At 53.7% G+C, this 24,342-nt stretch overlaps 7 protein-coding genes across 7 annotated transcripts; 2 read left to right on the top strand and 5 right to left on the bottom strand.

The window, feature by feature from the left end:
- Positions 1 to 328: 328 nt before the first annotated feature.
- On the bottom strand, positions 329 to 3,991 carry CONPUDRAFT_50035 (uncharacterized protein; the record flags this gene model as incomplete). The annotated part of the gene is made up of 13 exons (XM_007767086.1): positions 329 to 1,127; positions 1,195 to 1,218; positions 1,277 to 1,397; positions 1,561 to 1,809; positions 1,874 to 1,991; positions 2,055 to 2,214; positions 2,269 to 2,337; positions 2,387 to 2,544; positions 2,608 to 2,961; positions 3,045 to 3,440; positions 3,489 to 3,543; positions 3,658 to 3,751; positions 3,895 to 3,991. 13 exons carry the CDS (start codon positions 3,989 to 3,991, stop codon positions 329 to 331), a joined length of 2,694 nt encoding a protein of 897 aa, XP_007765276.1.
- Positions 3,992 to 4,369: 378 nt separating this feature from the next.
- On the top strand, positions 4,370 to 5,062 carry CONPUDRAFT_163683 (uncharacterized protein; the record flags this gene model as incomplete). The annotated part of the gene is made up of 5 exons (XM_007768071.1): positions 4,370 to 4,419; positions 4,479 to 4,562; positions 4,633 to 4,659; positions 4,713 to 4,732; positions 4,809 to 5,062. A coding segment is annotated over exon 5 (240 nt), but the record flags the coding sequence as incomplete, so codon positions are not given.
- Positions 5,063 to 6,506: 1,444 nt separating this feature from the next.
- CONPUDRAFT_80852 (uncharacterized protein) lies at positions 6,507 to 10,048 on the bottom strand. Its single transcript, XM_007767340.1, has one exon. The coding sequence runs from the start codon at positions 10,005 to 10,007 to the stop codon at positions 7,302 to 7,304; it is 2,706 nt and encodes a 901-aa protein (XP_007765530.1). The 5' UTR covers positions 10,008 to 10,048; the 3' UTR covers positions 6,507 to 7,301.
- A 605-nt stretch (positions 10,049 to 10,653) lies between these two features.
- On the bottom strand, positions 10,654 to 10,879 carry CONPUDRAFT_30916 (DUF1752-domain-containing protein; the record flags this gene model as incomplete). The annotated part of the gene is made up of 2 exons (XM_007767038.1): positions 10,654 to 10,730; positions 10,786 to 10,879. Coding segments are annotated over 2 exons (171 nt in total), but the record flags the coding sequence as incomplete, so codon positions are not given.
- A 4,377-nt stretch (positions 10,880 to 15,256) lies between these two features.
- CONPUDRAFT_71321 (uncharacterized protein) lies at positions 15,257 to 18,024 on the bottom strand (the record flags this gene model as incomplete). Its single annotated transcript, XM_007767259.1, has 9 exons — positions 15,257 to 15,399; positions 15,569 to 15,663; positions 15,726 to 15,841; positions 16,021 to 16,059; positions 16,099 to 16,178; positions 16,447 to 17,335; positions 17,378 to 17,642; positions 17,787 to 17,887; positions 17,950 to 18,024. 9 exons carry the CDS (start codon positions 18,022 to 18,024, stop codon positions 15,257 to 15,259), a joined length of 1,803 nt encoding a protein of 600 aa, XP_007765449.1.
- Positions 18,025 to 19,005: 981 nt separating this feature from the next.
- CONPUDRAFT_163679 (uncharacterized protein) lies at positions 19,006 to 23,083 on the top strand. The gene is made up of 16 exons (XM_007768070.1): positions 19,006 to 19,343; positions 19,423 to 19,428; positions 19,490 to 19,572; positions 19,628 to 19,647; positions 19,698 to 19,752; positions 19,802 to 20,194; positions 20,277 to 20,630; positions 20,694 to 20,851; positions 20,901 to 20,969; positions 21,020 to 21,179; positions 21,243 to 21,360; positions 21,424 to 21,668; positions 21,808 to 21,944; positions 21,999 to 22,022; positions 22,091 to 22,843; positions 22,901 to 23,083. Exons 1-16 carry the CDS (start codon positions 19,250 to 19,252, stop codon positions 22,992 to 22,994), a joined length of 2,763 nt encoding a protein of 920 aa, XP_007766260.1. The 5' UTR covers positions 19,006 to 19,249; the 3' UTR covers positions 22,995 to 23,083.
- A 464-nt stretch (positions 23,084 to 23,547) lies between these two features.
- On the bottom strand, positions 23,548 to 24,033 carry CONPUDRAFT_151613 (uncharacterized protein; the record flags this gene model as incomplete). The annotated part of the gene is made up of 1 exon (XM_007768069.1): positions 23,548 to 24,033. One exon carries the CDS (start codon positions 24,031 to 24,033, stop codon positions 23,548 to 23,550), a length of 486 nt encoding a protein of 161 aa, XP_007766259.1.
- Positions 24,034 to 24,342: the final 309 nt, after the last annotated feature.

The following is a 24,342-nucleotide window of genomic DNA, read 5'->3' as shown; positions in this document are numbered from 1 at the left end:
CCCGAGAGACGCCTCCGAGTCCGCAAGTAACTAACAATGCGACCTTGGTGACTGGGACACAGGATTTAGGATTTGACTTTGTCAACTGAGCCCAAGGTAGAGTTTCTGTTCTAGCACTTATAGTACCAAACCGCTCGTTACTTTACCAGAAGAATAATACACTGCTATTACAAGGACTATGGTATCCGACTAACAGAAGTAAGGCCTCCACGCTTCCACTCTACGAGCCGTGATCTTGCTGCTGCTGTGGCTGTGTTCCACTGTTGTAATTCGTGCCAGACACGCTGTTGAGATATGCACTCCAGTTATCCACTCTGAAACGCGCCGGTCAGTCCTGCATCCTCTGTAAATCGACGGGAAAGAAAACGTACTCGAAGCCATCAGGGACAAAGCCAGCAGGAGCATTCGACCACATTGACATCATGTTATCTGACGGTGTGAGCTGCGAGGCCATCATTATCCCATCCATGCCCATACTCCCAACTCCAGCTACGGTAGAGTCCTCGAGAACGGCATCCGGTTGCGGCGGCAGCGGGTGCATCAAATTGAACAAGAACTCATCGATTCCATAAGGCATGCGCGGGGCCGCATTGACGCGTGTAGCACCACCAGCGTTGAACTCGTGCATGGAAGAGCCGCCACTTTCAGCAGTCCCGTTGAACGAGCTATCGTAGGCCATCATGATAGAGGATGGGTCTAGGTTACTAGCCTCACCATTGAGCCACGCTTGAAAGGGGTCGAGACCGTGAAGGGTGTGTTGTGGTTGTGGGGGCTGTAGAACCGACGATGCGGTTGCGTCAGATCCCATCTGAGCATGCATCGGCAGCTGTGTAAAGTGTTGTTGTGGCTGCTGTTGTGGTTGCAGTTGAGAATACGCCGTCGGAGCAGCCTGATTCAGCGAGACGTGCGAGGATTGGGTGCGCTGCGACAACAACTGCTGCACGCTACCGTCACCCGCGACGCGGCTCGAGCCAGCGATAGCGCGTGGCCCAGATTCAGGTTGTTCGGTCTGTGGAAGAGGAGCTGCGGGAGGTAGATCGTCTTCTCGCTCGCGCTTGCCTGTTCCCGTTGACGTTACTTGCGGGAGCGGGAGATCACCGACAGACGCAAGTTGGTACAAGACGTCCCTGAAAAGAGCGCAGTATTCATGAGTAACACAGGCCAACCTTACGGGCTGTATGAGTAAATGCGCACCAAATTTTACCCGCACAAGGGTATCTACCATTATCCGGATTAGCAAAGTCAGTGGAGTTGAAAGCCAAAAACAGGTGCATACCGCCTCTCGCTAGTCTTAAGCGCAGCCATGCATTTGTGCACATCTGCCATCTCCTTCTCGGGGTTGAGTACAAGCCCGGACTTCTTGCCGCCCCAGATATTGACCAACAGCACAATACCCGCTGTGACCGTTGCAGCCTGCAAAGAATCATCCTCGTTAGTCTACATCACGTAACATACCACACCGAAGAGGAAGAGGTGAAATTATTAGAGAACTGAAACTATGAGAGCGCTTATGGCAACACTCGTTGGCTAGTCCGTGTTTCTGACATGTAGACAGTCGACTTACCTGGATTCCAAGGGGGAGAAGTGGCTTATCCGTATCAGCACGCTGTACGTACGCATCAACGACATGACTGCATGAGCGTGCCGCGTTCGTGCATATTGCAAGCGAAGGGTACGATAGCGGCGATGGCTTCCGTGGTGTGGGGATAAATGGACGGTGAACAAGGATCTGCGTGTGATAATAGCTCGCATAGAGTGCACACGATTGGAGCAAGAAGATGGGGTCTTGTATGTTCGGATCCCACCTTACTATATCGGGGTAACGGAAAGTAAGTGATGAGAGTAAATCGGGCTGAAGAAGGCGGGCACTGACAGTGATCTGGGACCGAATCGATCCACTTGTTTAGCGCAGAGTCAAGCTCGGCGACGGCATGTTGCTCCCACTTATGTCCGATCAAGCCAAACACAATTTTGGACCTGTTAATAGGGTACTTAAAACCGCTGCTCGTTAGCCTCGAATGCTAGTAAAACATTCACGGGACGAATATACTTACGATGGTCCGCAGTGCCAACGCCAATATCTGACTGAGCTTCACAACACTGACAAAATATGCGACGTAAGATGGTTTTCCAGGAGGTTGCTTGAACGCTCGCTCTGGATCTTGATGTTCCCAGTACTCGTCGTCACAGACAATCGGTAGATCAAGATCAAAACTGCGCACAAGGCTGTAAGGGTCATTGAAAAGGTGTGTTTTGCGCAAATCTTACTCAGAGTCTTGTATTGCGCAAGGCCTGCCTAAGCCTGAGCTAAATGATCGGTCGAGAGTGACCAAAATCCTTCACAGAACGTCATTAACCAGGAAGACATAGTCATGAAGACACTCACCAGAAAGCGCGCTTCCAAAGTTCATCCTCGACTGTCGGCTTACGGTTGTAGACCTTTCGCCTATGGGCACCGACGTCTTGGGCTAGCCTGATACCAATCCCGACGATCGTCCAGCATGCTTGAGGTGCCGTCGTCCCCTGTGCATAAATCGCGGACAGCTCCACGAAGACGTGTCTTAGTGTTTGTGTGGGTTCGGTATAGAAGCCGGTGGAGAGACTTACACAATACACCTGTATATCCTCCAGGCAAGGTGGCGCCAGCAACGCCTTCTTCATAATCTGCACTTGTTCAAAGTATTGCCACCCTGCCGAGTACTCGGCAGGAGCTCCGGGAAGTAGTACCCGAGGGTCATCGCAGCCCGGTGCGGCAACCGCGCATACCAAGAGGAGAACAGCTCCAAACGCCGTGTCACGAAGGTGCAGCCCATCAGCGTACTTGCGCTCGAATGTCGGACGATGAAGCACAGGTGTGATAGGGTTGTTGCTGGTAAAGTATGAATCGATGAGCTTGCGGCACAGGTCGGGCTCCGGGAAGGAATGCGGCGGCTCTTTTCCATTCTTGCCTTGACTTTGCCACTTGTTATTTGAATGCGGGAACGGGTCAAGCAGAAATGGGTCCAATCAAAACATATCTGAGATCTTCGCGTGGGGGGACTCACCTGATGGGTACCGACGGACTCCGTCCCTTCGCGATAAAAGATGTCGAGCATGTTTTCTGCCTGGTCACCCGTATGCTCGCTCTTGAGGTCCAACGCCTGTTGGATAAGCTTGATTCCGCTCGATTTACCAAAGAAGCGATGTCGGGTCGGGTCGATCGCCATTTTGCGGATACTTTCGCTGAGCTTCAGTTCAAGCAAATCCGCCTCCTCGTCGCTGGACACGGGATCATCAGGCGTCGACTGCGTCTCATACCCTAATTTCAGAGCGAGCCGTCTGGATAACGTCTGTGACGTGGGGGAGGGTGGGAATGGTTGGGTTGTGTGATTCTTCGTCGGAGCGTCAGTGTTACTAGCTTCTTTCCGAATCTCCTCGGCGACATTGATATCGGGACAGAACTGCCAATGAGTGAGTACTACAGTCTGCATCAACGAAGGCGAGCTCACCTTCGCGAAAAGCCTCTCCATTTGTTCTAATCTGTTCTCCAGGCTTTCAACGTACCTACCGAAGGTGAGGACGAGTTAGGCGATGAAAACAGCTCTCCTACTCTTTCGACACCCGTCGCATCTATATTTCACGTGAGCATGAAAGGTACCCATGCAAGATCCGGTAGACATAAGACTCACCTTTCCTGCCTCTACATATGTACACTTAAAACCGTTCATTGAGCAGTTTGTGCACTTGCTTCCTGACATCCGACTTCCGTCACCTAGCGCATACATGAGGTCAAAAACGGGTGGTAGATGAAATTTGAACCAGGATACGTACAGCGGACTGTTATCAATGTAGGGCACGTTAGGCAACAATGAATATATGCGCGGTAAGATACAAAGTCAGAGTCTGAATGCCTACTTTTTCGACGGCGACAGACATCGCAAGCTCTCTGAACTTTACGTTTCTTCACATACGTGGTTGAAACCCCGACGCCATTATCTTCATCCGATGACATTGTGCAGATGACTGAAGTTAAAGTGAGGCTTGACGTTCGGTATGATTGCCTTTCCGGTGAAATATGGAAATGGCGGTAACACAGGGAAGCGAGATTGTTATTCGTGATACACGACGTTTGATTCACGCACCAGAACAGCAAATCAAGGTTCCAGTAGGCTCAACTGCGCCAGGAGAGGTGGAGCCAAGGTAGAGGGGAAGTGGTAGTCAAAGTGATAACCAGTGCAGCGCAAACCTGACGCGTCTCGGCAAACTGCTTACGTATGAACACGGCTACCAATTCCGTGGTTCTCGGATAATGTTCCGTGTCTCCCACGCGTCGCGTCCATCATCCACCATCGCACTTTTCTCTCTGCCCCTCCGTTCGATACGAACACTCTTAAGACTCAGATAGATCTCCGGAAGTAGTGAGCCATGACTGAACTGAACGTACGTCGCGCCCCTTCGGCTCATTACACCGCTTGATGTGTTCCCAAACCCGGTCTCAGCTATCCTCGTCACTCACTCTGAGTCTGGATCCCCTTTGCGATGGTCATCAACCTATTCAGGTTTTTGGAGAACTAGCTAACATCGTATGTACCCTTCGTTCCATCGTCGATGGTTGTGTGTTCTCTGACCTGGCTTATCTGTATCCGCACATAGCTTCCGTTGGTTAAAGCCAAGGTTCAGGTAGGAGTTCAAGGTTTCGATCATCTGGCGCACCCGGTTGAACGATAGCACAGCGTGTCGTCGAAACAAATGCGTATGCGTCCCTTGATCGCAAAAACTCTGGCACCTTCTCGATGGAGGAGACCACCAACATTTGTCATTTTGTTCAGGACACGACTTCGATGATCAGCGATCTAGATTACACGCTAGCTTATCTGGCCGACCTCAAGAATCACCTAGAGGATGCCAGACGCACTCCATCGAGGCTCATCTCCGCCGTCGGCCGCATGCCTACCGAGATCCTATCCAAAATCTTCTACCTAGCTCGGCCTCGCAAACGACTGGCCAGCGCCTTGGTTGCAGCCGGTTTCCATGTCTACTTTAACGTGGCGCAGGTCTGCCGGCGCTGGCGGGACATTGCTCTGGGTATGCCGCGACTATGGAATATCATTCATTTTCACGGGAAAACGGCTTTTGATCAAGGGATCGACGAGCAGCTGGAGATGTTGTCTCGGGCGGCTCCTTTGTCACCCTATCTCGTTATCGGTCTCTCAGATGAAGGAAATCCGTTCCTACAAGAATGCAAGAAAGGGAGGCTTTCAGCTTTCGAATCAAGGTGTAAAGGCCTGGACATTTACGCGCCTGTGGAGTACAAGTACTACGAACACGTCTTCTGCACGATTAGCAGCGGGTTTCTGGCACGCTTTAGCCAACTAGAACGGCTCACGCTCAGAAACTGTGAAATCAGCATCCCGCCCGCAGACCTGTGTACCGAGTGGCGCAACTTGACGCATTTGCACCTCCAAACAGAAGTGGGAGGGTCAACGACAAACTTCCTCTCCGTATCCATCCCCACCTTGAAGGTCCTCTTTTTCGCGTGGTATGGCTCTCATACCGAGTTAAACCCCAAGACTTTCTTCTCAAGGCTCCCAAACCTCACCGATTTTTTCCTTATTGGTAACGTCGTTTGGACGCAGATTCCTTTCTCGCATGATCAGCTCAAACGTGTGTGCATTGGTCTTTCCTCCCGCTTTGCGCGGAGAGACAACGAGACGTTCTTGTCCGCGGCTACGCTTCCTTCCCTGACCGGGCTGGCCGTACAGCTTGACGAAAAAATGGTGCCCCACCTAGAAGGACTATTGCGTCGTTCAAACTGCCGCTTAACCTTTCTCCATTCCGCTGGGACCATTTATGACCAGGACCACACGCGCCAGAGAGACTTTGCTCTCGTTCACAAAGTCGGACAAAGGCTCGGGGTCCCGGAAGTGAGGTATGACACCTTTTTTGAGGACTCAAAGATGGTGCGGGAAATGAGAGCTGAGTGGTATGAATGGGACTATGCTATGGAGGTTGAAGACGTTGATGAATAGATGGTATAAGTTAACAACTTCGAGCCAGGTAGCCAACGCAGCGTCGCTTCGTTCAATGAAACGAGTCGTAAAGCATACATTTGAAGTTCACGCATCCTAACCACACAGCTGGCACGTCACATTAAAATCTACGCACACACAAAAACATTGTCCAACCGGACAACAAACACGATGACATAAATAATACAAATGTACAACAGTCAACTCTCATTGACCATATCCACAAGGCAAGCAGACGCTCGTACAATGAGGAAAAGTATTAGACGCAAACTACCAATAACAAGTGACAATGCATGATGAAATGGGCAGACAGACAGACACACGAGCAGCAACACAACACAAGACAAAGCCAAAGTACTTGAACATGCGGACCGGTACTGCGGATACGATGCAAGACAAGCAAGATGATGCGAATGCGAATGCGAGTGCGAGTGCGCGACGAGACAGACAAACAGAAAGACATTATGGGTGTTATGTACTAGCTAATGCAACAGACGGGCAGTGGTGATGGGTGGTGGTACAGAGCGTAATACGGGCAGACGGGACGCAATATGACAATGAACGAGGAAAAAAAGACGACGAGAGGGTATTGGAAGATGCCGTGCCCGTGCCGTGGGCATCGGCAGTCGAGGATTGTGTACACAGCAGAGTAACGTGGATTAAAGGCACGTAAGGTGGGTGGTGACAGTGGAGGATGAGCTCGGGATGAGATGATGGTATGAGGTGCGTGCACGCAAGTGGACCGGGGATAAAGCATCAAGCGAGAACGTTCCTGCGAGGCGATGATGTCGGCAGTAACGACCAGGGTGAATAGACGAATCCGATGGCGAAATTTGACGATCGGCGCTCCAGGCCCGGACATGGCAATACCGAGTAGGCGGTGCCTTGCATGCATGCTGAACCCACCATACTCCGGAGAGCACTCGGCGACAACGCTAATACAGACATATGACACAGAGAAAAGAGCAAAGAAAGAGCAAGACATAAGTGAAAACGGAGGGAGAGAAAACGAGACGGGAAAAGGAACGGAATGGGATGGATGGATAGCAAACCCGATAACATATGCAACACAACCCGTGCATGAGAGCCAGAAAACGTTGATCCGCAACAGCAGCAACACGAGAAAAAAAAACTAGCCGCACACCAATGCGCAAACACTTCCTCCTCCTCCCCTCCCCTTTTCGAATCGCGGCCTCCGGCACATCCACCATTACCACCACCGCCGACGTCACGAACCAACAACAGAGGACCGCGAGAGCAAGGGAGAGAGAATCGCAAAACGCTCAACGACGATCACCACCCCGCATAGTGGTAATCGTTCGCCCAACTCCTATTCCGCGCGAACGCAGCCCGCCTCCTCGCCTCCCGACTCTCCTCCTCTGCACTCCTCGCCGCGCCCTCTCCCTGCCCCGTCTGGCCCTGACCACCGCCCTGCCGCTGCTGGTTCTGACCTTGAACTTGGCCTTGAGCTTGACTCTGGCCCTGGCCCTGGCCCTGGCCCCGAGCCTGCACCTGCCCCTCCGACCTCACCGCCGTCATCGGCGCAACCCCGCCCCCGAGCGCGCCATTATGACTCGACCGGCGCGCGCCAACCAGATTCTGGTTGCTCACCTGCCGCTCCCAGAGCAGCTGGCGGCGAAGTGACTCCGACAACTCCGTCTTGAGCATCTGGCGACGCGTCGTGCGCGGCGTCATCGGCAGCGCGTACACCGGGAAATTGTACGGGTGGCCCATGGGGATCGGCTGCGGCACCGGCACCGCCGTCGCGGTCGTGTGTGTCGTCCCGGCGGTGGGCTGCGCAGCGGACGCGGTCGCCTTCTGCATCGCGAACATGGGCATCGCGGCCTGGGCAACCTGCTGCGCGAGCGATGGCGTCGCGCGCTTTGCACCCGCACCGTCCGTGGCATGTTGCCGGTGGTTCGTGGAGGTGTTACCCGTCTTGGGCCCAGGCGCGCGCTTCGAGGCAAGAGCAGCGAGTTTTTGTTGCGCGATGCTCTCCGACATCTGAATCTTGTCGTCTTGACCCTGCGCATCCTCGTCGTCCGACTCCTCCATCTCCATCTCGACCTCCGTTGGCCGACCCTTGGGCCGATACCCGCCCGCAGCGGCCTTCTCCCGCTCCTTCTCCCGTAGCTTGTCGAGCGGCTGTGCCTGTGCATTTCGCGGCGGGGCGGGCTTCTCGGGCACCCCCGCGACGATGCCGTTCGAAAGCGGTGACTTGACCGTGACAGTCGCGTTCACCTGCGTCGGCACCGCCGCAGCGCTCTTGCTCGTCTGCATCCGCGACGGTGCAGGTACAGCACCAGCTTGCAAGCCACTCCCACTCGGTGTCTGCGGTGCACGCCCGTTGGCCTGCGCTGAAGTGTGCGCAGTCATCGGCTGAAGTCCGCTCCGCATCTTCGACATGTCTTGCGCAGACCGACTCTGGCGGTACGGATGGCTCGGCGGGAAGATCGTCGGGTCCGGGTTCATTAGCTGCGAGAGCAAGCCCGACCTCGACCGGTTGAGGTTCGAGTACGACCGTTTCGGCACCTTCTGGAACATCTCCCGCTGTCGCTGCGCTTCGAGGGCCGCCTCGCGCAGCCGCGTCTCCTCCGCACGCGCCCGTTCTGCCTTCTCTCGCTCCGCTGCACGCGTCATCCTGAACTGCTCAGCGAGCCTGTTCGACCTGCCACCCCGCGATGTCGACCGGACGATAGCAGGCGCGGCTGCTACGACGGGGATATCGGCGTCGCCGTCCACCTCGACCTCGTCCGACGCCCAGTCGGACTCCTCCACGTCTGTGGTGGTCTCGTAGTCTTCCGAAGAAGTCTGGGCGACTACAACCCTCCGGCCCTGGAGACCGTTGGGTGCCTGGGCCTGTACCTGTACCTGGGCTGTTGCGTCATCAACGGCAGCAGGTTGAGCGACGGGCGGAGGTTGAGATAGGGGTGGGGTTTCGACGAGTGTTGGAGGTTCAGGGGCAACAACGACAGGAGGAAGGACGGCCAATGGGGAGGGCTCGATGGGCTTCGCAGCCGACGGCCCCGACGTTGTTGTCGATGCGTTGGGCGCCGTCATCGTCAATGCCGATAGCTTCGGTGCGAGCTGCATCGACGACTGTGCGGCTCTCTTCATCTGCGGCGCCTTGAAATCGTTCGCGACGAGATTGCTGCTCGATGCCGCCCGGGGTGTTGTCCTGCCCTCCTTCTCCTTCTCCTTCTCCTTCTCCTGCTTCGCCACCACCGCCGTCTCCGAATGTGTCGACGATCTCCGCTGCAAGCTCGGAGGTATGAAGCGCGACGAGTGCGCCCTCCGCGCCATCGCCGGCCTCACAATGCCCGCCTTCCCTCCACCTGCTTTGCGTATCCGTCCACCGGCTCTCGACGGCCCCCTCGACGGTGCGTTGGACGCAGCGACCGACACCGCGTCATCGTTATCGTCGGCATCCTCCTCCATCGTCTCCGGCTCGTCGTGAAGCGGCACGTCGGGTGCAACCACCGCCATATCTTTGGCGGCCATAGAAGCAGCGTGCCGCTGCATCATGATCGCGCTCGACCCCGAGCCTCCGCTACTCGCCTCGTATCTGTCCGAAGGCGACTTGCTCGTCGTCGAACTCTCCCGGTCAGGCGAGACGTCGTCAGGCGAGTGCTTGAGGAAAAAGAGGCCCGGAGAGCGCCCCGCGTCCAAGCGCGACAACGACTCTGGCGCCTGGGCAGGCGAGAGCGTCGATAGCGGATGTAACTGCGCATGCGGTTGACTTTTTTGCTGCTGGGCGGGCTCTCGAGAACCCTGGGCCTGATGTGGCTGGTGCGAAGGCCGGGAGGAGATCGCGTCCGAGCGCTCCGCGGAAGGGGCTATCTTTGAAGCGGATAGTGCGGCTGCGGGGGATGGTGGGAGGAGGAACGTGGACTGTGGTGGCGCCGGAGCGTTCGGGTTATCATCACTCCGCAGAATAGGCGTCATTGGTGGTGTTGGATGGGGCGTCGGGTTAACGACGACGACCTTGGGGAATGCCATGGTCGTATCGGTATCCGAGCTCGGTGTCGAAGGAAGCTGCACGATGGGCATCTCGGGGATATCGATTTGGGGAGGCGGGGTAGGTGGGCTGCATGATGGGGCGCTGGTCTCTGCCGAGGACTTGCGTGTGTGGAATTTGGACGAGGAGAGGAAAGCGGGAGAGGGCTTTGGGGGTAGGGTTACAGTATTGGGCAGCATATCAATGAGGATGCTGCCAACGAATGAGCCCACGCGGGGAGGCCGGCCAGGGCCAGATGCCGAGGGGGAAGCGGGGTGAGGGATGGAGGCAGTGGCGCCGTAAGACAGCTGGTCCGACGTCAAAGAAGCGGCGGACTGAGCACCACCACGGGCACGGAGGGGTGAGATCGGCGATCGATCGGCGTCTTCGTGGGGTTCAGCTGTCAGCGTCGGCGAGGGAGGGAATCGCCGGGATGATGCGAGCTCTGTAGATAGCGAGGAACAGTAAGTAACCGCCGACGGGTGACGAGGCAGGTCTGAGCAACGCACCTTCGGCAAGTGCCTTCTTCTCAGGATCACTGCCGTTGACCACGGCGAAAAACGGGGAGGCAGACTTGCGGCTAGAGGAAGCGTACGGTGGTGGCGAGTCCGGGGTGAGAGGAGCGTAGGAGGGGTGGGCTTGGGAGAGCTCGCGGTACCATATCCGCCAAGAGAGGTTTTCGAGGCGTCGACCGTCTTGGAGGGAGTCTTTGCATCTCGTGAACACTGTCCATAACAATGAGTTTGTCACTCAGAACGAAAAGGGAGCGAAAAAACGTACGTGACCAGAGGGAGCAGAGGGCGTCCTGGCCCTCGAGGTCGCGGACAGCGTCGGCAGCGACGGCCAAGACAGGTGCGGGGAAATTCGCCAGCATGGCGTGTTCGCGGGGGAGGTGTCAAGAAGAGAGAGGCTGGCGGATAGGAAATAAAAGGGAAGAGGCCGCGCCACTGCGGGGTAAGGGGATCACAGAAGGATGGGAGCAAAGTCGGGTCCGCTGGGGATGGCAAAGAAGCACGATCGGAGGTCAAGAGCCCAGGTCTGTGACGGGCAGTGTCTCCTGCGATAGCGCCGCGCTCGCTCTTGTTCCTCGCCGACCACGCCTAACAGGGGCGGTGCGTAAGACCGCTGTTGCTGGGCGCGACACAGAGGTAGCGCGAGGGGAGGGACGGGCAAGGGAGTGGATTTCACTCGCCTGTGCGAGGAGGGGATGGGAGAAGAGCCAAAGGCCGTCTGTTGCTCGACGTGACCAACCACCAGCCCCGTCAATCTCACCCGGCCCGATCTCAACACGAACAATTACATAATTATTTTCACTATATCGCATTTATTACCCACCCGCCCTGCCCCACTAACGCTCCTTCAATTACATAATTCCCCCCTTCCCCGGTCCCTGTTCCTCCCGATTTACCGGCTTAGCAACACCGTCCTCCCCCGCACCATGCGTTGGCCCTCTTCTTACTGGCCAATTCCAAGATTCACCCAGATTCCGCAGCACCCACTCGTCTCAAACTTATACCCCCTCGCCCATGATTTACCTCCAACATTCGCAACCCATCGGCACCCTCGGCACCCTCGATAACGGAACCAAATACACATAAAAAGTCTAGCACCGCATCGGTATCCAGTTGATCACATGCACCATACATGCGCCTTGTTATCCAACAACGTCCTCGCCAGCCCTGCTGCCCGTTCGTCTGGCCCCGGCCTCTGTCCTTGTCAGATGAAACATCATTTCCGCCCGATACACCCCACCAATCATATTTAAAATATATCTTTTCTTGTTCTCTTCACTTTCATCTCGGAGACCCGTACGTTCCTGCTGATTGTCCAGCAAGGTAAAATATGACACATACGCCTCGACCGCCGTTCGGATCTCCTCGCGGCTTTCCGTTTTGCGTACTTATCACCCACAGCCGTGGAAAGAACTGTATAAACCTCCTGCGCGTGTGTCAAATCTACCATAAGCTGCTATTCACCAGCGAGACCTCTAAACTCCCTTTGGCTCGCCCTGGCCTTCTTACATAGAACGTCTTATAATCAGCCGCCGCGGACCCATGTCTCGTGCCTTGGTCATCTCCCCCGGATTGACGCCGCCTGTCAGACACAAGGTTCACCATGACAGTCATATCATCGCCTCCCGCCAAGCTCGCCTTGCCTCTCAATTACGCGCCCCATCACCTGCGACAGACCGTTACAACTTAGCCCCTCACTTCAATCGACCTTGTTCTCGTCGTGAGGCGCTGCTGACACGTCTCAAGTTCGCTCGACGCTCGCTGGCACATTTGAGGAAACGTCTCGAGTTGACACCTGCCTCGCTCGAGATGATATTTCAGTCCACCCGGATTGGCGTATACCTACAGAAAAGCAAAGAACTACTGGTTAGAAGCACGGCCATGCATCCTGGAAACTCACCTTTGTGCATCCCGGGTGCTACGCCGACGCAAAGCCAAAAGCCTCATTCGTGAGCCAGCCTCCGAATAACGTATCGACCAAACTCACCGGACACCTATACACCTTGTCTTTCCCGATCTTCTGGCGTGCGCGCTGACGTGCTCGCTCGTCACCGGCGCGAGAACCGGACATGCGTGACGGTGCATGACCATGACCACGAGCAACAGGCTTGCTGATGCTGCCGACATCGCGCTGTCGCCGTCCGGCGATCCGCGTCGTAAGCGCGGGCGGCAGACAGCTTGGCGATTGGCCGACGTCGACAAAATTTGCTTCCGTCCCCGTCGTCCCCTCAGGACTCGGAGCCGCATCCGAGCCCGACCAATGACCTTGCGGCGTCCACTGACAGGCCCAGCCATCCGCAGGAGTCGAGGTCCCACTGTCCGTACCTGAATCATACTGCGTTCTCTTGTGTCCGCGATGGAGGCCGTCGACGTCACGAGTCCCAGACAAAGACGCAGGAACAGGAACAGATGGAGAGACCTCCGCCGACGCTGTTAAATCCGGGGCCGCGCTGTCCACGGCGGAACATGTAGCGTTCACGGGTGGGCCAGGAAACAAGAGCGAGCGCCCAGAAGCAATAGGTTCTACTGGGTGTATCGGTTGCCCCTCTGCATCGATCACAAGGACGTGCGCCGCCTCGAAGTGATCGATCAGCTGGTGCAGGTCTGCTAGGGCGAGACCACAGCAAGCGTAATTGGAGCACTGCAATGCGTTCGTATGACGTTTTTGTTAGCACAATGCTAGCGTTATCGAGGTGACAAAGGTCACCAACTAGGTCTCGTTCATATGCGGGACTATCGCATGGTGTATGATCATCCCAGCTAGGACGAGCAGAAAACGCCTCTTGCTGGCAGCGGTGAATATTATCGGCCGTGACCACATCGTGATGAAAGCCTCCTGTAAACCGGAGCCGCATCTACGGGTCAACTCCAACACGAATACACGCACCACACCAAAATGATAACAAACCATCGTTCTGGCATTCACTCGTCCATTCAAAGTATTCCAAGGTCTCCATGACGCCTCGATAATTTACGTACGTCGCCACTTGAGAAAACGTGTCCTGGCGGTTGGGAGTTTCGCCCGAGCACAAATGAATGCAGGAAATTTTGGGTTTTGAAACGGGTCTGGAGCTCCCCGCAGAGAGGAACGTAACGTCCAGATGGACGAAAGGCGGACCAGCGCTGTCCTGCAGCACGTTTTATAGAATGTCAAACCCAGCCGAGCATCCCGCTTTGCACCTTCGCGGCTTCGAAATAACAACCAGAGGCTCGAGCATCGAAGTCGGCTGCTCCGAAGCCAGAGAGGGAAGTTCGCAAACAGGGCCAGAATTATCGAAGAAGCCACGATGATCGTCCTCCGCCACAAGTAACCCGATGCAATGCTCAGCGGATCAACTACGCGTTTGGAATCCAACCCCAGATTTATTAGAAACCAAGTTTCCTTTAGCACCAGAGATACGCTACGCACAAAGGAGGATGAAAAGGAATGCACATCTTGGTGGGGCGGTCTTCGATCGAGGTTCATATCGGCGAACACCAACCACATGGGCGCGGCTTCGCTGTAAGTTGCAATTGGATCTGGAGCACATCCGGCGAGTTCCATAAGTGAAACCGCCACCTTCTAATTCGCTCCTTGTCGAAATGGAGCGGCTAATACCGTGGCCACTTGATTGGATGGGTTGGCGCGCTCAAGCTCAACGCCACATCGCCCTGTCAGCGACCACGAGTAACGTATCTCAAGGCGCCCGTTGTATGTAACATGCATGCGAGAGAGGGCAGAGACCTGCAACCGAGCCAAAAGCCTGCTTAGTACGATATGTGTCGATATACCCCATTGTTAAGCGTCACCTCTATCAAAGGGGCAATGCAGCAGGAGGTGTATAACGTTCGTCTAGCACCTTTCGTAAGGATGCACACGTTGGTCGTTTCACGTTGTCTGCCAGCACAGCCGAAGACTTCGGAACATACATGAAGCGTCTGGATGTAGGGTAGGCAACCGTGCTCCGTGCCTACTTTTAATCCTCGGTCATTGGACCTGCATTTTGGAGCGGTGAACGTCCATTAATGCGTATGGACATTAAGGAGCCCACGGCCTTGCGCTAATGCGTTGCTGAACCGTCTCTTCCTGTGTTTCTGCTGGTAAGTTAGCTTAGCATGCCATGTCTGTCGTGCAGCTCGCCCTAGCTCATCACGTTACGTCCCTTCCTTGACCTCGGAACTGTTGCGGACACTCCGAAGAAGCAGGGCGAAGTGACAGCGCTGGGACGGAGCAGGGACTCCGCACTGACATCCACGCGGAACGAACCGTGGGGAATGATCGGCCCATCAGCTAAATACGCTTCTGCATGCGGGGCCCCACACTTTTGAGTTTTGGATTTTGGTCCCGACGCAACTGTCAACATGCCGCGGACCTGACATGCGGTGTGGAAACCGTGCCACGGTCTGCCACGGTGCTGCTGGTTCCGGCGACCCCCAGTGGTGGATCCCCAACGGATTAGTGGACACGAGTCTCATGGCAATGGGACTCGCACGACACGTTGATACAGTAATGTCGGCTTTGCCCAAGTTTTGCCTTATTGTGCTTAACTCTACTAGAGAAGCGTTGGAGTACACTTCGACAAAAAGCGTATGGTGCACGGCGCCATAGTTCGGTTCCATCATGATCGCAACAATGAAACATGAGCAAAAACAGAGAACGAGAAACGCAGCCACAAAGATCAAAGCAGTAGTATCTCAGTTCATCAAGCGGAGCCAGGTACGCCGCTGTCTGGCACTTCGCTGATATCGGTAGTACAGTTTCAGTGTGCAGTCCACACTGGCGCGTATTTTTTGGGCAATCCCAGCCGCTGTTTCAGCCGCATGGGTCCATATTTGACAACCTCTCCTGATAAGCGCCGGATAAGTCCTAGGTTGTACTTATCCTCGTTTATTCGCACACTGCCTGAGAAGACTTGTTAAGTCCTATCCGGGTACTCATCGAAGGATTGCGATGCATATGGCGCCTGCCGGTATACACATGCACGACTTGTCCACTTGCGACACTCAGGCTTATCGCGTCGTCCGCGTGAAATTTGATATATGGAACTGAAGGATCGCATGCTGCCACTTACGTAGGAAATCCGTCAGTAGCTCGTAGTATATCTGGGTCATATCAACACGAATCTCGGTATAAAGTTGCTCTGGGTCCCAGCCCGTGACGTCATGTCTGACACCAGCCTTTCAAGGGTTATGCAATGATGAACTAAATAGAAGGCGATGAGCACATACTGTGACTCGATTACTCTGTGGACAGTCCGAATCTGAGGCACCTCCATCGATAACCTCAGCATCTGGGCTCTGTAAGGAATTTCTGCGTCAGCCGAAGGTAAAAGCCAGGCTACGGCCTAGGCTTAGATGTCGTGAGCAATGAAGCAATGATGAGTACTGGAAGGACTGCACCCACAGAATAGCATCGACATATGGTGCGTTTACCTTCTAAAACCTCATTATGAGGTCATGTGTTGCGTCTCCTGCCATAATACCAACAAAAAATAGTCTAAGGAACAGGCCTGTCAAGGCTTACCCATAGCTCCATGCAAACGGTGAAGGGGCGTTGGCTGACCTAAATGCCAATTGAGTAGTAGATACTATGTCACCTCACCAGGACAGCGGCAGTTAGGCCTATGTTTTCAAGACCGAACCCCGAGTAGGTGACGTCGTGTATCATCCAGCGTTTGCTAACTACACGTTGGAGAAAGAGACTTCATTTATATCCCACATCAAGGACCAAGTACTGTACATGCGCTGTATATCAACTCGGTGCATGTGCTATCCGAACTAGTACGCATTTAATAAATAGAATCGAGCGGAGGCATCTGTGATTAACGCATGGCAGGCTGTAGGACCCCCGTGGGCAGCAGCACATCGAAGACTATGACTCATCTATGGTATCTATGATTATGACCATTCTAAAGTAATCAGAGCTCATCGTCCAATAACTCGTACTCACGTTCGTACCACTTGGCCCTCAGCTCTCGCATCATCTCCGTGTCTCCACACCGAACGTCGTACTCGACTTCAGGAATCTTCAACCTCTCTCCCATCTCCCTTGCTGGTGTCTCGCAGCATTCGTCCTCTTGTTCGCTGCTGCCTATGAGTTGTAGCCGATTCAGCTGACACTCCGAACGGCGTAGCAGACCCGTCAAATGCCCTTCTGCAGTACTATTATACGGTATAGCGAGCTCGGTGAGAGAAGGGAGTGTCGCCACGTCCAAGAAGCCTCCGGCGTGGCGGTCAGAACCATAACGCGACGGGTCGATGCATACGCGCTCGAGACGCTCGTGTGTGAACTGACGTGAGTGCCAAAAAACGGCGCCGTACAGGAAGAAGTCGGCGAGGTTGGGGTAGTTGGCGAAGAGGGACGGGCCGTCCAGAAACACGCCATAGCAGTCGAGGACGAGGACACACAAGTTCGGCAGCTGAGAAACCGAGAGGAAGGTGTTCACATCTCTGCCTGCTTGCAGGTGTACGTGGAGGTGCGTCAGCCTCTGCCAGTCTACGGACAGACAAACGGGGTCTACGTCCAACTGGCAGCCTACCAACGTGAGCCGCTCCAGCTGCCTGAACCGTGCGAGCCATACACGCGCGTTGCTATACCGGAAAGAGGTGCGATTGCTCAGGTCGCCGGAGAAGGCGCAGAGATCAACACCTCTACACCTTGACTCAAACGCAGACAACCTTCCCGAGATGCACCTCTGCAAGAGCTCCGTCGGTGCTTGCCGAAGGTCAACGACGAGATGTGGAATTGCGGAACGCGTCCTAGAAAGCATCTCGTCCGGTCCCCGCCTGCCCCAGCCGAGTGTCTCCGATGTCCCTCGAACGTGCACAATGTTCCATAGCTGCGGCATGTCCAATGCAATGTCCCGCCAGTACCTGCACACCTGTGCCACGTTCCAAGAGGCGTGAAATCCCTGCTTTACTGCAGGGTGTGACAACTGCGGACGGGTCCGCGCCAAGAGAAAGATCTCGGTCAAGATTTCGACGGGAACGCGTCCCACAGCAGAAAGGTAGCGTGTGGAGGTGTGTCCTGAGTCCTCGAGGCCATTCAGTGACGAAACAGCGTATTCCATGTCCCTGATCATGAGAGACGCGTCATTCAAGAAGCGGCGGAGGTCACCAGCCTCAAGGGACGCGGCGGCATGAGAGCTGAGTGCATGCTGCGAGGCGCATAACGCCGAAGACATAAGCTTGATGCGTAGGGCAAAAGGTTGATGCGCCTCACATGTATCTTTTGTCTAACCGATGGAAGCTAAATACGGCCGCAAACATGGTGCCCCGGTCAGAAAATACCTCATAGCCTGACAATGATCGACGCCTACAGAATCGATGAGCGCTTTGAAAACATTGCTTCGAGTGATTTCGGGATCCAAACTGGATGCTGTGGCGGAGACCTGAAGAGCCGTTGGTGCTTATGAGAACGCGATATGAACGGCAAAGATAGTGTGCGACCTACGTCCTTTCCGATTGTGGGTCTGCTCGTTCCAGAGGTGTTTTCTTCTCTGCGGACAATAGTGGAGGTAAGTGACATAGCCTGCAGATATTGGGGAGATATTTCGAGTAGGTGGAGGTCAAGGGATTGACAAAAAGAAGAGCGAACGCGCACGTACTTATGTTGCGAGGCGCATATGGTTAGCCGCGGATTTATGTGACACGTTGCGGCTGGATGTCCAGAACACCCCATTCATCGTGCAATGTTACGCAGTCTAGCGTTTTCGCTATTCTCTTTCACGGACACGGTCGCAAAAGACAGCATCTGTTATGGGATGTGAACAAACAGTTGACGGCCGCTATTGGGAGACCAGAGTAGGCGCATCACCAATTCAAGGCGCGTTTGTGTTGTGTGATTCCGGAAACTCCCGACGGAGATTCAATACAGGCTCCACACGCGCTGGCTTCTCCTCTGTGCAACTCTCATGTTTCTGACATGTTGTTTGATTGATCACGGTTAGGTCGAATTGTTCTTCCTTCGAAAGCATGAGAGTAGACCAGTGTGATCTCACGTTATCTCCTGAAACCACGCGTTGGCCTAGGTGCGCGTGCTGCGAGAGTCGAGACCTGCACATACCTCTTAGCCTAAAGCTAACGTCGCCTGGTTCATCGCACGTAATTGATAATTCAACTCAAGAACCTCGTTTTCTGACTATCCTTGGAGTCCTTCAAACTCACAACAATCCTTCAGGCTGGAGGTAGATGTTCAAATGCACTGCCCGTAGTCGTGAAAGCTGTTAGTATCAGTGGTTGAAACTTGAAATCAGGATCTAGCACATATAATATAGGATATGTACTCCCGCTCATACTAGACAGTCTTTGCCTCGTGCTACATCGCCAGGTTTCACTACCGGCACCGCCAACGCTTTACCGATTATGAACACGAACCAATGTATTGTAGGCCACTCAGATGCGCCCTTCGGGCGTAGAGACAACCGGCGCTACCGGTACGATATCCGAGTCCGAGAAGTCTGGGTTGGTCCGTCGCGCTGAGTCATAAGCTACTTGCTGCAAGACGCGTCCGCGTCGGGCTTGTTACAACTGTCACTTCCCTTCGACCTTTGACTCAACCCCTCTTGGCGGCTTCGAGACTAGGAAATTTAGCGTGTTGCGCTTTGATGTGTAAATCAAACGTGATAAGTCACATCTAATCACATCCTCGCTCTCTCAATCAACCTTCCACAAATCTCAAATCATCGAAAAGGCAAACATCAACGCTTGAAACATCAAACCTCGAGACTTGAACTAGACTCATTCAACACACAATGTCAACGGGAGAAGATGTCTATATCGCTAACTCGCGCACAGGCAAGAAACCCAGACTTCAAAGAGCTTGCGATGTCTGTCGTCGACGAAAAAGTAGGCATTTGACCCTCGATCCTATATCGCCGTATCGATATCTATTCATTTCATTCTGATGATATAACTATTTTCACAGATCGCTGTAAGTATCCTGTTTGCAACGTTCTCTCAGTACCCATCATTCAAGCGCATATATGCACAAGGTGACGGAGATCGACTGTCAGGACGCAAATGCACAGTCTGTTCAACGAACGACTTTGAGTGCACATATGTAGAAGCAGGAAAGGTGAGACTCCTGGTTACCGGATGCTCAATGCGCACTCTCCTGATGTATAACATAGATACGCCGAATCTCAAGAGAGTAAGATCGACTTGCGCGCGTTGGCTAGCCCGATCTCACCTTCGATTTAGATACGTTGAAAGCCTGGAGAAGAGATTAGAACAGATGGAAAGACTTTTCTCCCAGGTGAGCTCGGCTTCAATGGATGCAGTATGTGGTATTCACTCGCGAAAAGTTCTGTCCCGATGTCAACATCGCCGAGTTGCTTCTGAAGGAAGGCGATAACAATGACGCACCGACGAGGCATGACGCATCTCATTCGTCCTCATCCGCCCTCGCTTCGCATATGTTGTACAGATCACCCACTCTCGGCTCGGGAAACCAGACCCCGACACCCGAAGAGCCCGTGTCCAGCGACGAAGAGGTGGATAAATTTGAACTGAAGCTGAGCGAAAGTATCCGGAAAATGACAATCGACCCGACCCGACATCGCTTCTTTGGTAAATCGAGCGGAATAACGCTTATCCAGCAGGCGTTGGACCTCAAGAACGAGCATACAGGTGATCAGGCAGAGAATATGCTCGACATTTTCTATCGCGATGTACCGAAGTCCATCGATACCCCCCAGGTGCGTTATCCTCCGCCGATATCTACGGTACGTGTTGACTAGGCCCCTTTCTACATGCTTCGTTCCCACTTCAAACACCAAGCGGCACACACAAGGCAAGAATAGGGAAGCTGCGTCGTATACCTTCCCAGAGCCCGATCTGTGCCGAACGCTTGTCGATCTGTACTTTACCCATAATAACCTCATCGCACCTGTGCTCCACCGCCCGACATTCGAGCGCAAGTATGCCAGTGGCTTGCACCTTCGTGACACGGCATTTGGAGCTGTTGTCCTCCTGGTATGCGCGGTTGCCGCACCGGGCTGCGATGACCCTCGGGTACTACCGCCCGGATCTCCTATCGAATACTCGGCAGGGTGGCAATACTTTGAGCAGGTGCAGATTATGAAGAAGGCGCTGTTGGGGCCACCTTGCCTAGAGGATATGCAGGTGTATTGTGTAAGCTTCTCCGCTAACCTCTATAATAAACCAGTATACTCACTCAGACATGCGTTCGTAAAGTTGTCCGCATTTTATGTACAAGGGACGTGGACGCCTCAATCGTGCTGGACAATCGTCGGGGTTGGTATCAGGCTGGCCCAGGAGGTCGGTGCTCATAGACGAAAGGTTTACGGTCGTAGACCAACAGTCGAGGATGAGCTATGGAAGCGAGCATTCTGGTACGTTCCCTCGAGTCTACGTTTTCCTCATTAACGGCGTTCTGTAAAGGATTCTAGTCAGTCTCGATCGAGCATATAGCTCCGCCTTAGGCAGGCCTTGTGCGATACAAGACACTGAGTAAGATCTCGCCTAAGCTACCTTTACAACCCTTACCCGTTTGTGTGCAGTTTTGATGTCGATCTTCCCGTCGTCTGTGACGACGAGTACTGGGAACACGCCAATTCAGATCAAGCGTTCAAGCAGCCACCTGGCAAACCATCTTCCGTCGCATATTTTGTCAGTGCTCTGAAGCTCAGTCAGATATTGGCCTTTGCGCTACGGACCATTGTGAGTGAAATGGTTCCGGGAATTATTGACAGCATGGAGCTAATGAATGGTCGCGGTGATAAGTACTCTATCAATAGGTCCAAGATTTTACTTGGCTTTGTTGGACACAAGTGGGAGCAGCATATCGTCGCCGAGCTTGACTCTGCGTTGAACAGTTGGATTGATTCAGTTCCAGAACATTGTCAGTGTCCGCCGTTGCTAGCCCCATTGTTCTTATCGCTTATCCTCTGTTACCCGAACGCAGTACGATGGAACCCGAACATACAAGATCCCATCTTCTTGATCCAATCGTGTGCACTCTATGCGAGCTATTATCATACGCAGATCATTGTTCACCGTCCATTTATCCCCTTGCCGCGAAAGCCATCGCCGCTATCATACCCTTCGCTTGCAATATGCACGAACGCGGCACGCTCATGCAGCCATGTCGTTGATGCGTGTGTACGACGCGCTGATACAGATATGCTCTTTGTCCCCTCTGGAGTCCAGGTACGTCGGCTGGCTATAGCAGAAGAACTTCATGTCAACGGGTGTTGCCATGGACCGTCATGGTCGCATTTCTGTTCACGAATAGCTTCACCTTTTCATGTGTCATACTATGTCAGCTAACGAATGTTGTTCTTTGCAGGCCGCAGCAATCACAGCAGGTATTGTACTGCTGGTGAATATCTGGGGCGGGAAGCGGACCGGGCTTATAATCAACCCTGAGAAAGAAATGGCGGATGTGCACAAGTGCATGGCTATGCTTAAGCTTTGCGAAAGGCGGTGTGTGTTTGTTTTGACTTTTTAAACAAATCCTGCTCACACGGATAAACTTAGGTACCCATGGGCGGGAAACAGCTGGTGCGTAAATGTTATTACGGCATATACAAGCCCGCTCGTGTTAATCATGACTTCCGTGCTTGTTTCAGGGACGTCTTGTACAAGCTTGCGTCTGCCGGTGATCTTCCGCTTCCAAAAGCAAGGCCGGCAGGAACAGGCAAGCGTGAACGAGAAGACGACACGCCTTCCGCAGCTCTTCTTCCACAGTCTGGACAACTTGAATTTGAGCCACGCGCTATCGCTGGCTCGAGCCGCGTCGCGGGTGATGGTAGTGTGCAACACGTGTTGGCACAGGGCACCCAAGCCTCGCACGTTTCATGGAGTCAGACTATACCAACGGCATACTCTCAAATGCAGTCGCAACAGCAGACACAACAGCACTCTATACCACTGCCGATACATGATCAGATGGGATCTGACACAGCTGCGTCCTCGGTTTTACAACCTCAGCAACCGCAACTCGCCCTTCATTTAAATGGACACGACCGCTTTCAAGCGTGGCCCGATGGTGATATTAGTGGCATAGACCTTTCAACTATTATGGCGGCCTACGATAGCTTGCACGCTGGGACAGTAAACGCTGGCGACCCTTCTACGCACGACCTCAACGCTGGTGATGCTGCATCCTCCAATGAAGCGCCGCATACGCCTTATGGAATCGATGACTTCTTGTTGCAGTTGATGCAGCAGCAGCAGCCTCAGCCGCCACTAGCTTCCGGGGCCGAGGGCTCTGCTGTGGGCGGATATGAGAGTGTGGGCATGAATAGGGCGATGGAGGCCTCACAGTCCATGTCGTCCGATGATATGATGTCAATATGGTCGAATGCCCCTGATGGCTTTGAGTACGTTCTCTTTTCCGTTCACTGGTAGAGAACGTAGAGCTAATTCGGGTGCTCTAGAGTGGACAACTGGAGTGCATACCTCAGGAGTGTGTCTGGCACGAACTACAATGACGGAACCCAGCCATGGCAACAGCAGGATCGCGAATCGTAAAGCGGAGGCGTGGAGGCCATACTCTTGTCATTCGGCTACACCATAGCCCTTTTATATTTTTGCTATGTGATCAAAGAGTTGATGACCGCCCTTGGGCCGTGAGTAGGCTTGCCATCAGTCGAGCGCGTCCAAGTTTGGGGCGATTTTGGAAACCGCTAGCGGAGATTCACCAAGGGGCCCCGCTTTGAATGTCCCTCTATGTAGCTTTGGTGCTATTGATAAGTCTTTCACCAGGGCAGTTTGGTTTGGGCTTCACCGTCGGGTTGAATCCTTCTTTTTTCGAAATCGTGGAAGCAAGCCAGCGTGGTCCTATACTATCTCCTGTTGAGACATATGCATGGGACGGGGTGCACATGCTGTATTTCACCACCACCCGGTCTCATCTCACGCGAACGACAGTTCAACTCAAGGACGTCTCCTCAAGATACTCCAACAGAATTACATAGATATTGATCCAATATTATCACAACAACCCTCTCGACTGGAAGTGGTCGTTCTAACCGCCGTAACTGTAAAGTAGTTAACGTCATTCTTCGCCCGATTCTTCGATATTCTAGGGCTTAGGTTCCACGAAATACTCCCGCTCGTACCACTCGGTCTTCAGCTCGTGCATCATCGTCATGTTGTCCCAGTCAAGTTCACAGTTCACGACCGGGATCGCCAACGCTTTGCTGATCTTGTGCTGTTCCAATAGCCGTTTCTCGTGAGACCACCCATTGAGGATGTTAAGCCGTCTCAACCGGCACCCCGAGCGATGGACGAGGCCGTTAAGTACGTCTTCCATCTTTGAGTCATGGTATGATATACTGGAAACAGCGAGATCCGTGAGAGATGGCAAGGTCGTTGCGGACATAAAATCGGCGACATAAGCCGAGGAACAGTGCACTGCTACGCGTTCGAGCTTGGGATGAGAGAATGGTTGAAGAGGCCACGTAGAACAGGGTTGTCGGGCGAAGAAGTCGGTAAGGGTAGGGGATTTCAAGAAGAAGCTTTCCGTATCTCGAGGGAGAACAAGTTCTTCCGCAACAAGTACATTCATGGTCGGTAACGCTGGGAGGGAGTAGAACTTTTCCCTATCTTGGAAGGTCCGTAACTGAATATGAAGGTGTGTAAGTCTGTTCCAGTGGGCCCATAGGGTAGAGACTTGGACGTCGAGATGAGAATCCATGAGTGTTAGCCTTTCAAGCTTGCTGAAACGAGGAATCCATTCTGCAATCTTGCTGTAACAATAGCTGTAGTGGTTCTTCCTGTCATTGCGCATGACATGGACGTCGAGCCCCTTACATTTCTGCTCGAAAGCAGATATGAAACCCTTTTTGCACGCTACCATGAAGCGATGATTCGCTGC

Source organism: Coniophora puteana (assembly GCF_000271625.1).
Source record: "Coniophora puteana RWD-64-598 SS2 unplaced genomic scaffold CONPUscaffold_3, whole genome shotgun sequence".
NCBI classification, from domain to species: Eukaryota; Fungi; Basidiomycota; class Agaricomycetes; order Boletales; family Coniophoraceae; genus Coniophora; species Coniophora puteana.
The sequence above is the reverse complement of the archived record's forward strand: the minus strand, read 5'-3'. Positions and strand labels throughout refer to the sequence as shown.

Bases quoted from the DNA above. Each gene is read 5' to 3' on its own strand.
- CONPUDRAFT_80852 (XM_007767340.1), bottom strand. From the start codon at position 10,007: ATGGCATTCCCCAAGGTCGTCGTCGTTAACCCGACGCCCCATCCAACA.
- CONPUDRAFT_163679 (XM_007768070.1), top strand. From the start codon at position 19,250: ATGTCAACGGGAGAAGATGTCTATATCGCTAACTCGCGCACAGGCAAG. The intron at 19,648-19,697 runs GTAAGATCGACT...CCTTCGATTTAG, and splicing joins ATACGCCGAATCTCAAGAGA to ATACGTTGAAAGCCTGGAGA. The intron at 21,945-21,998 runs GTGTGTGTTTGT...GGATAAACTTAG, and splicing joins CTTAAGCTTTGCGAAAGGCG to GTACCCATGGGCGGGAAACA.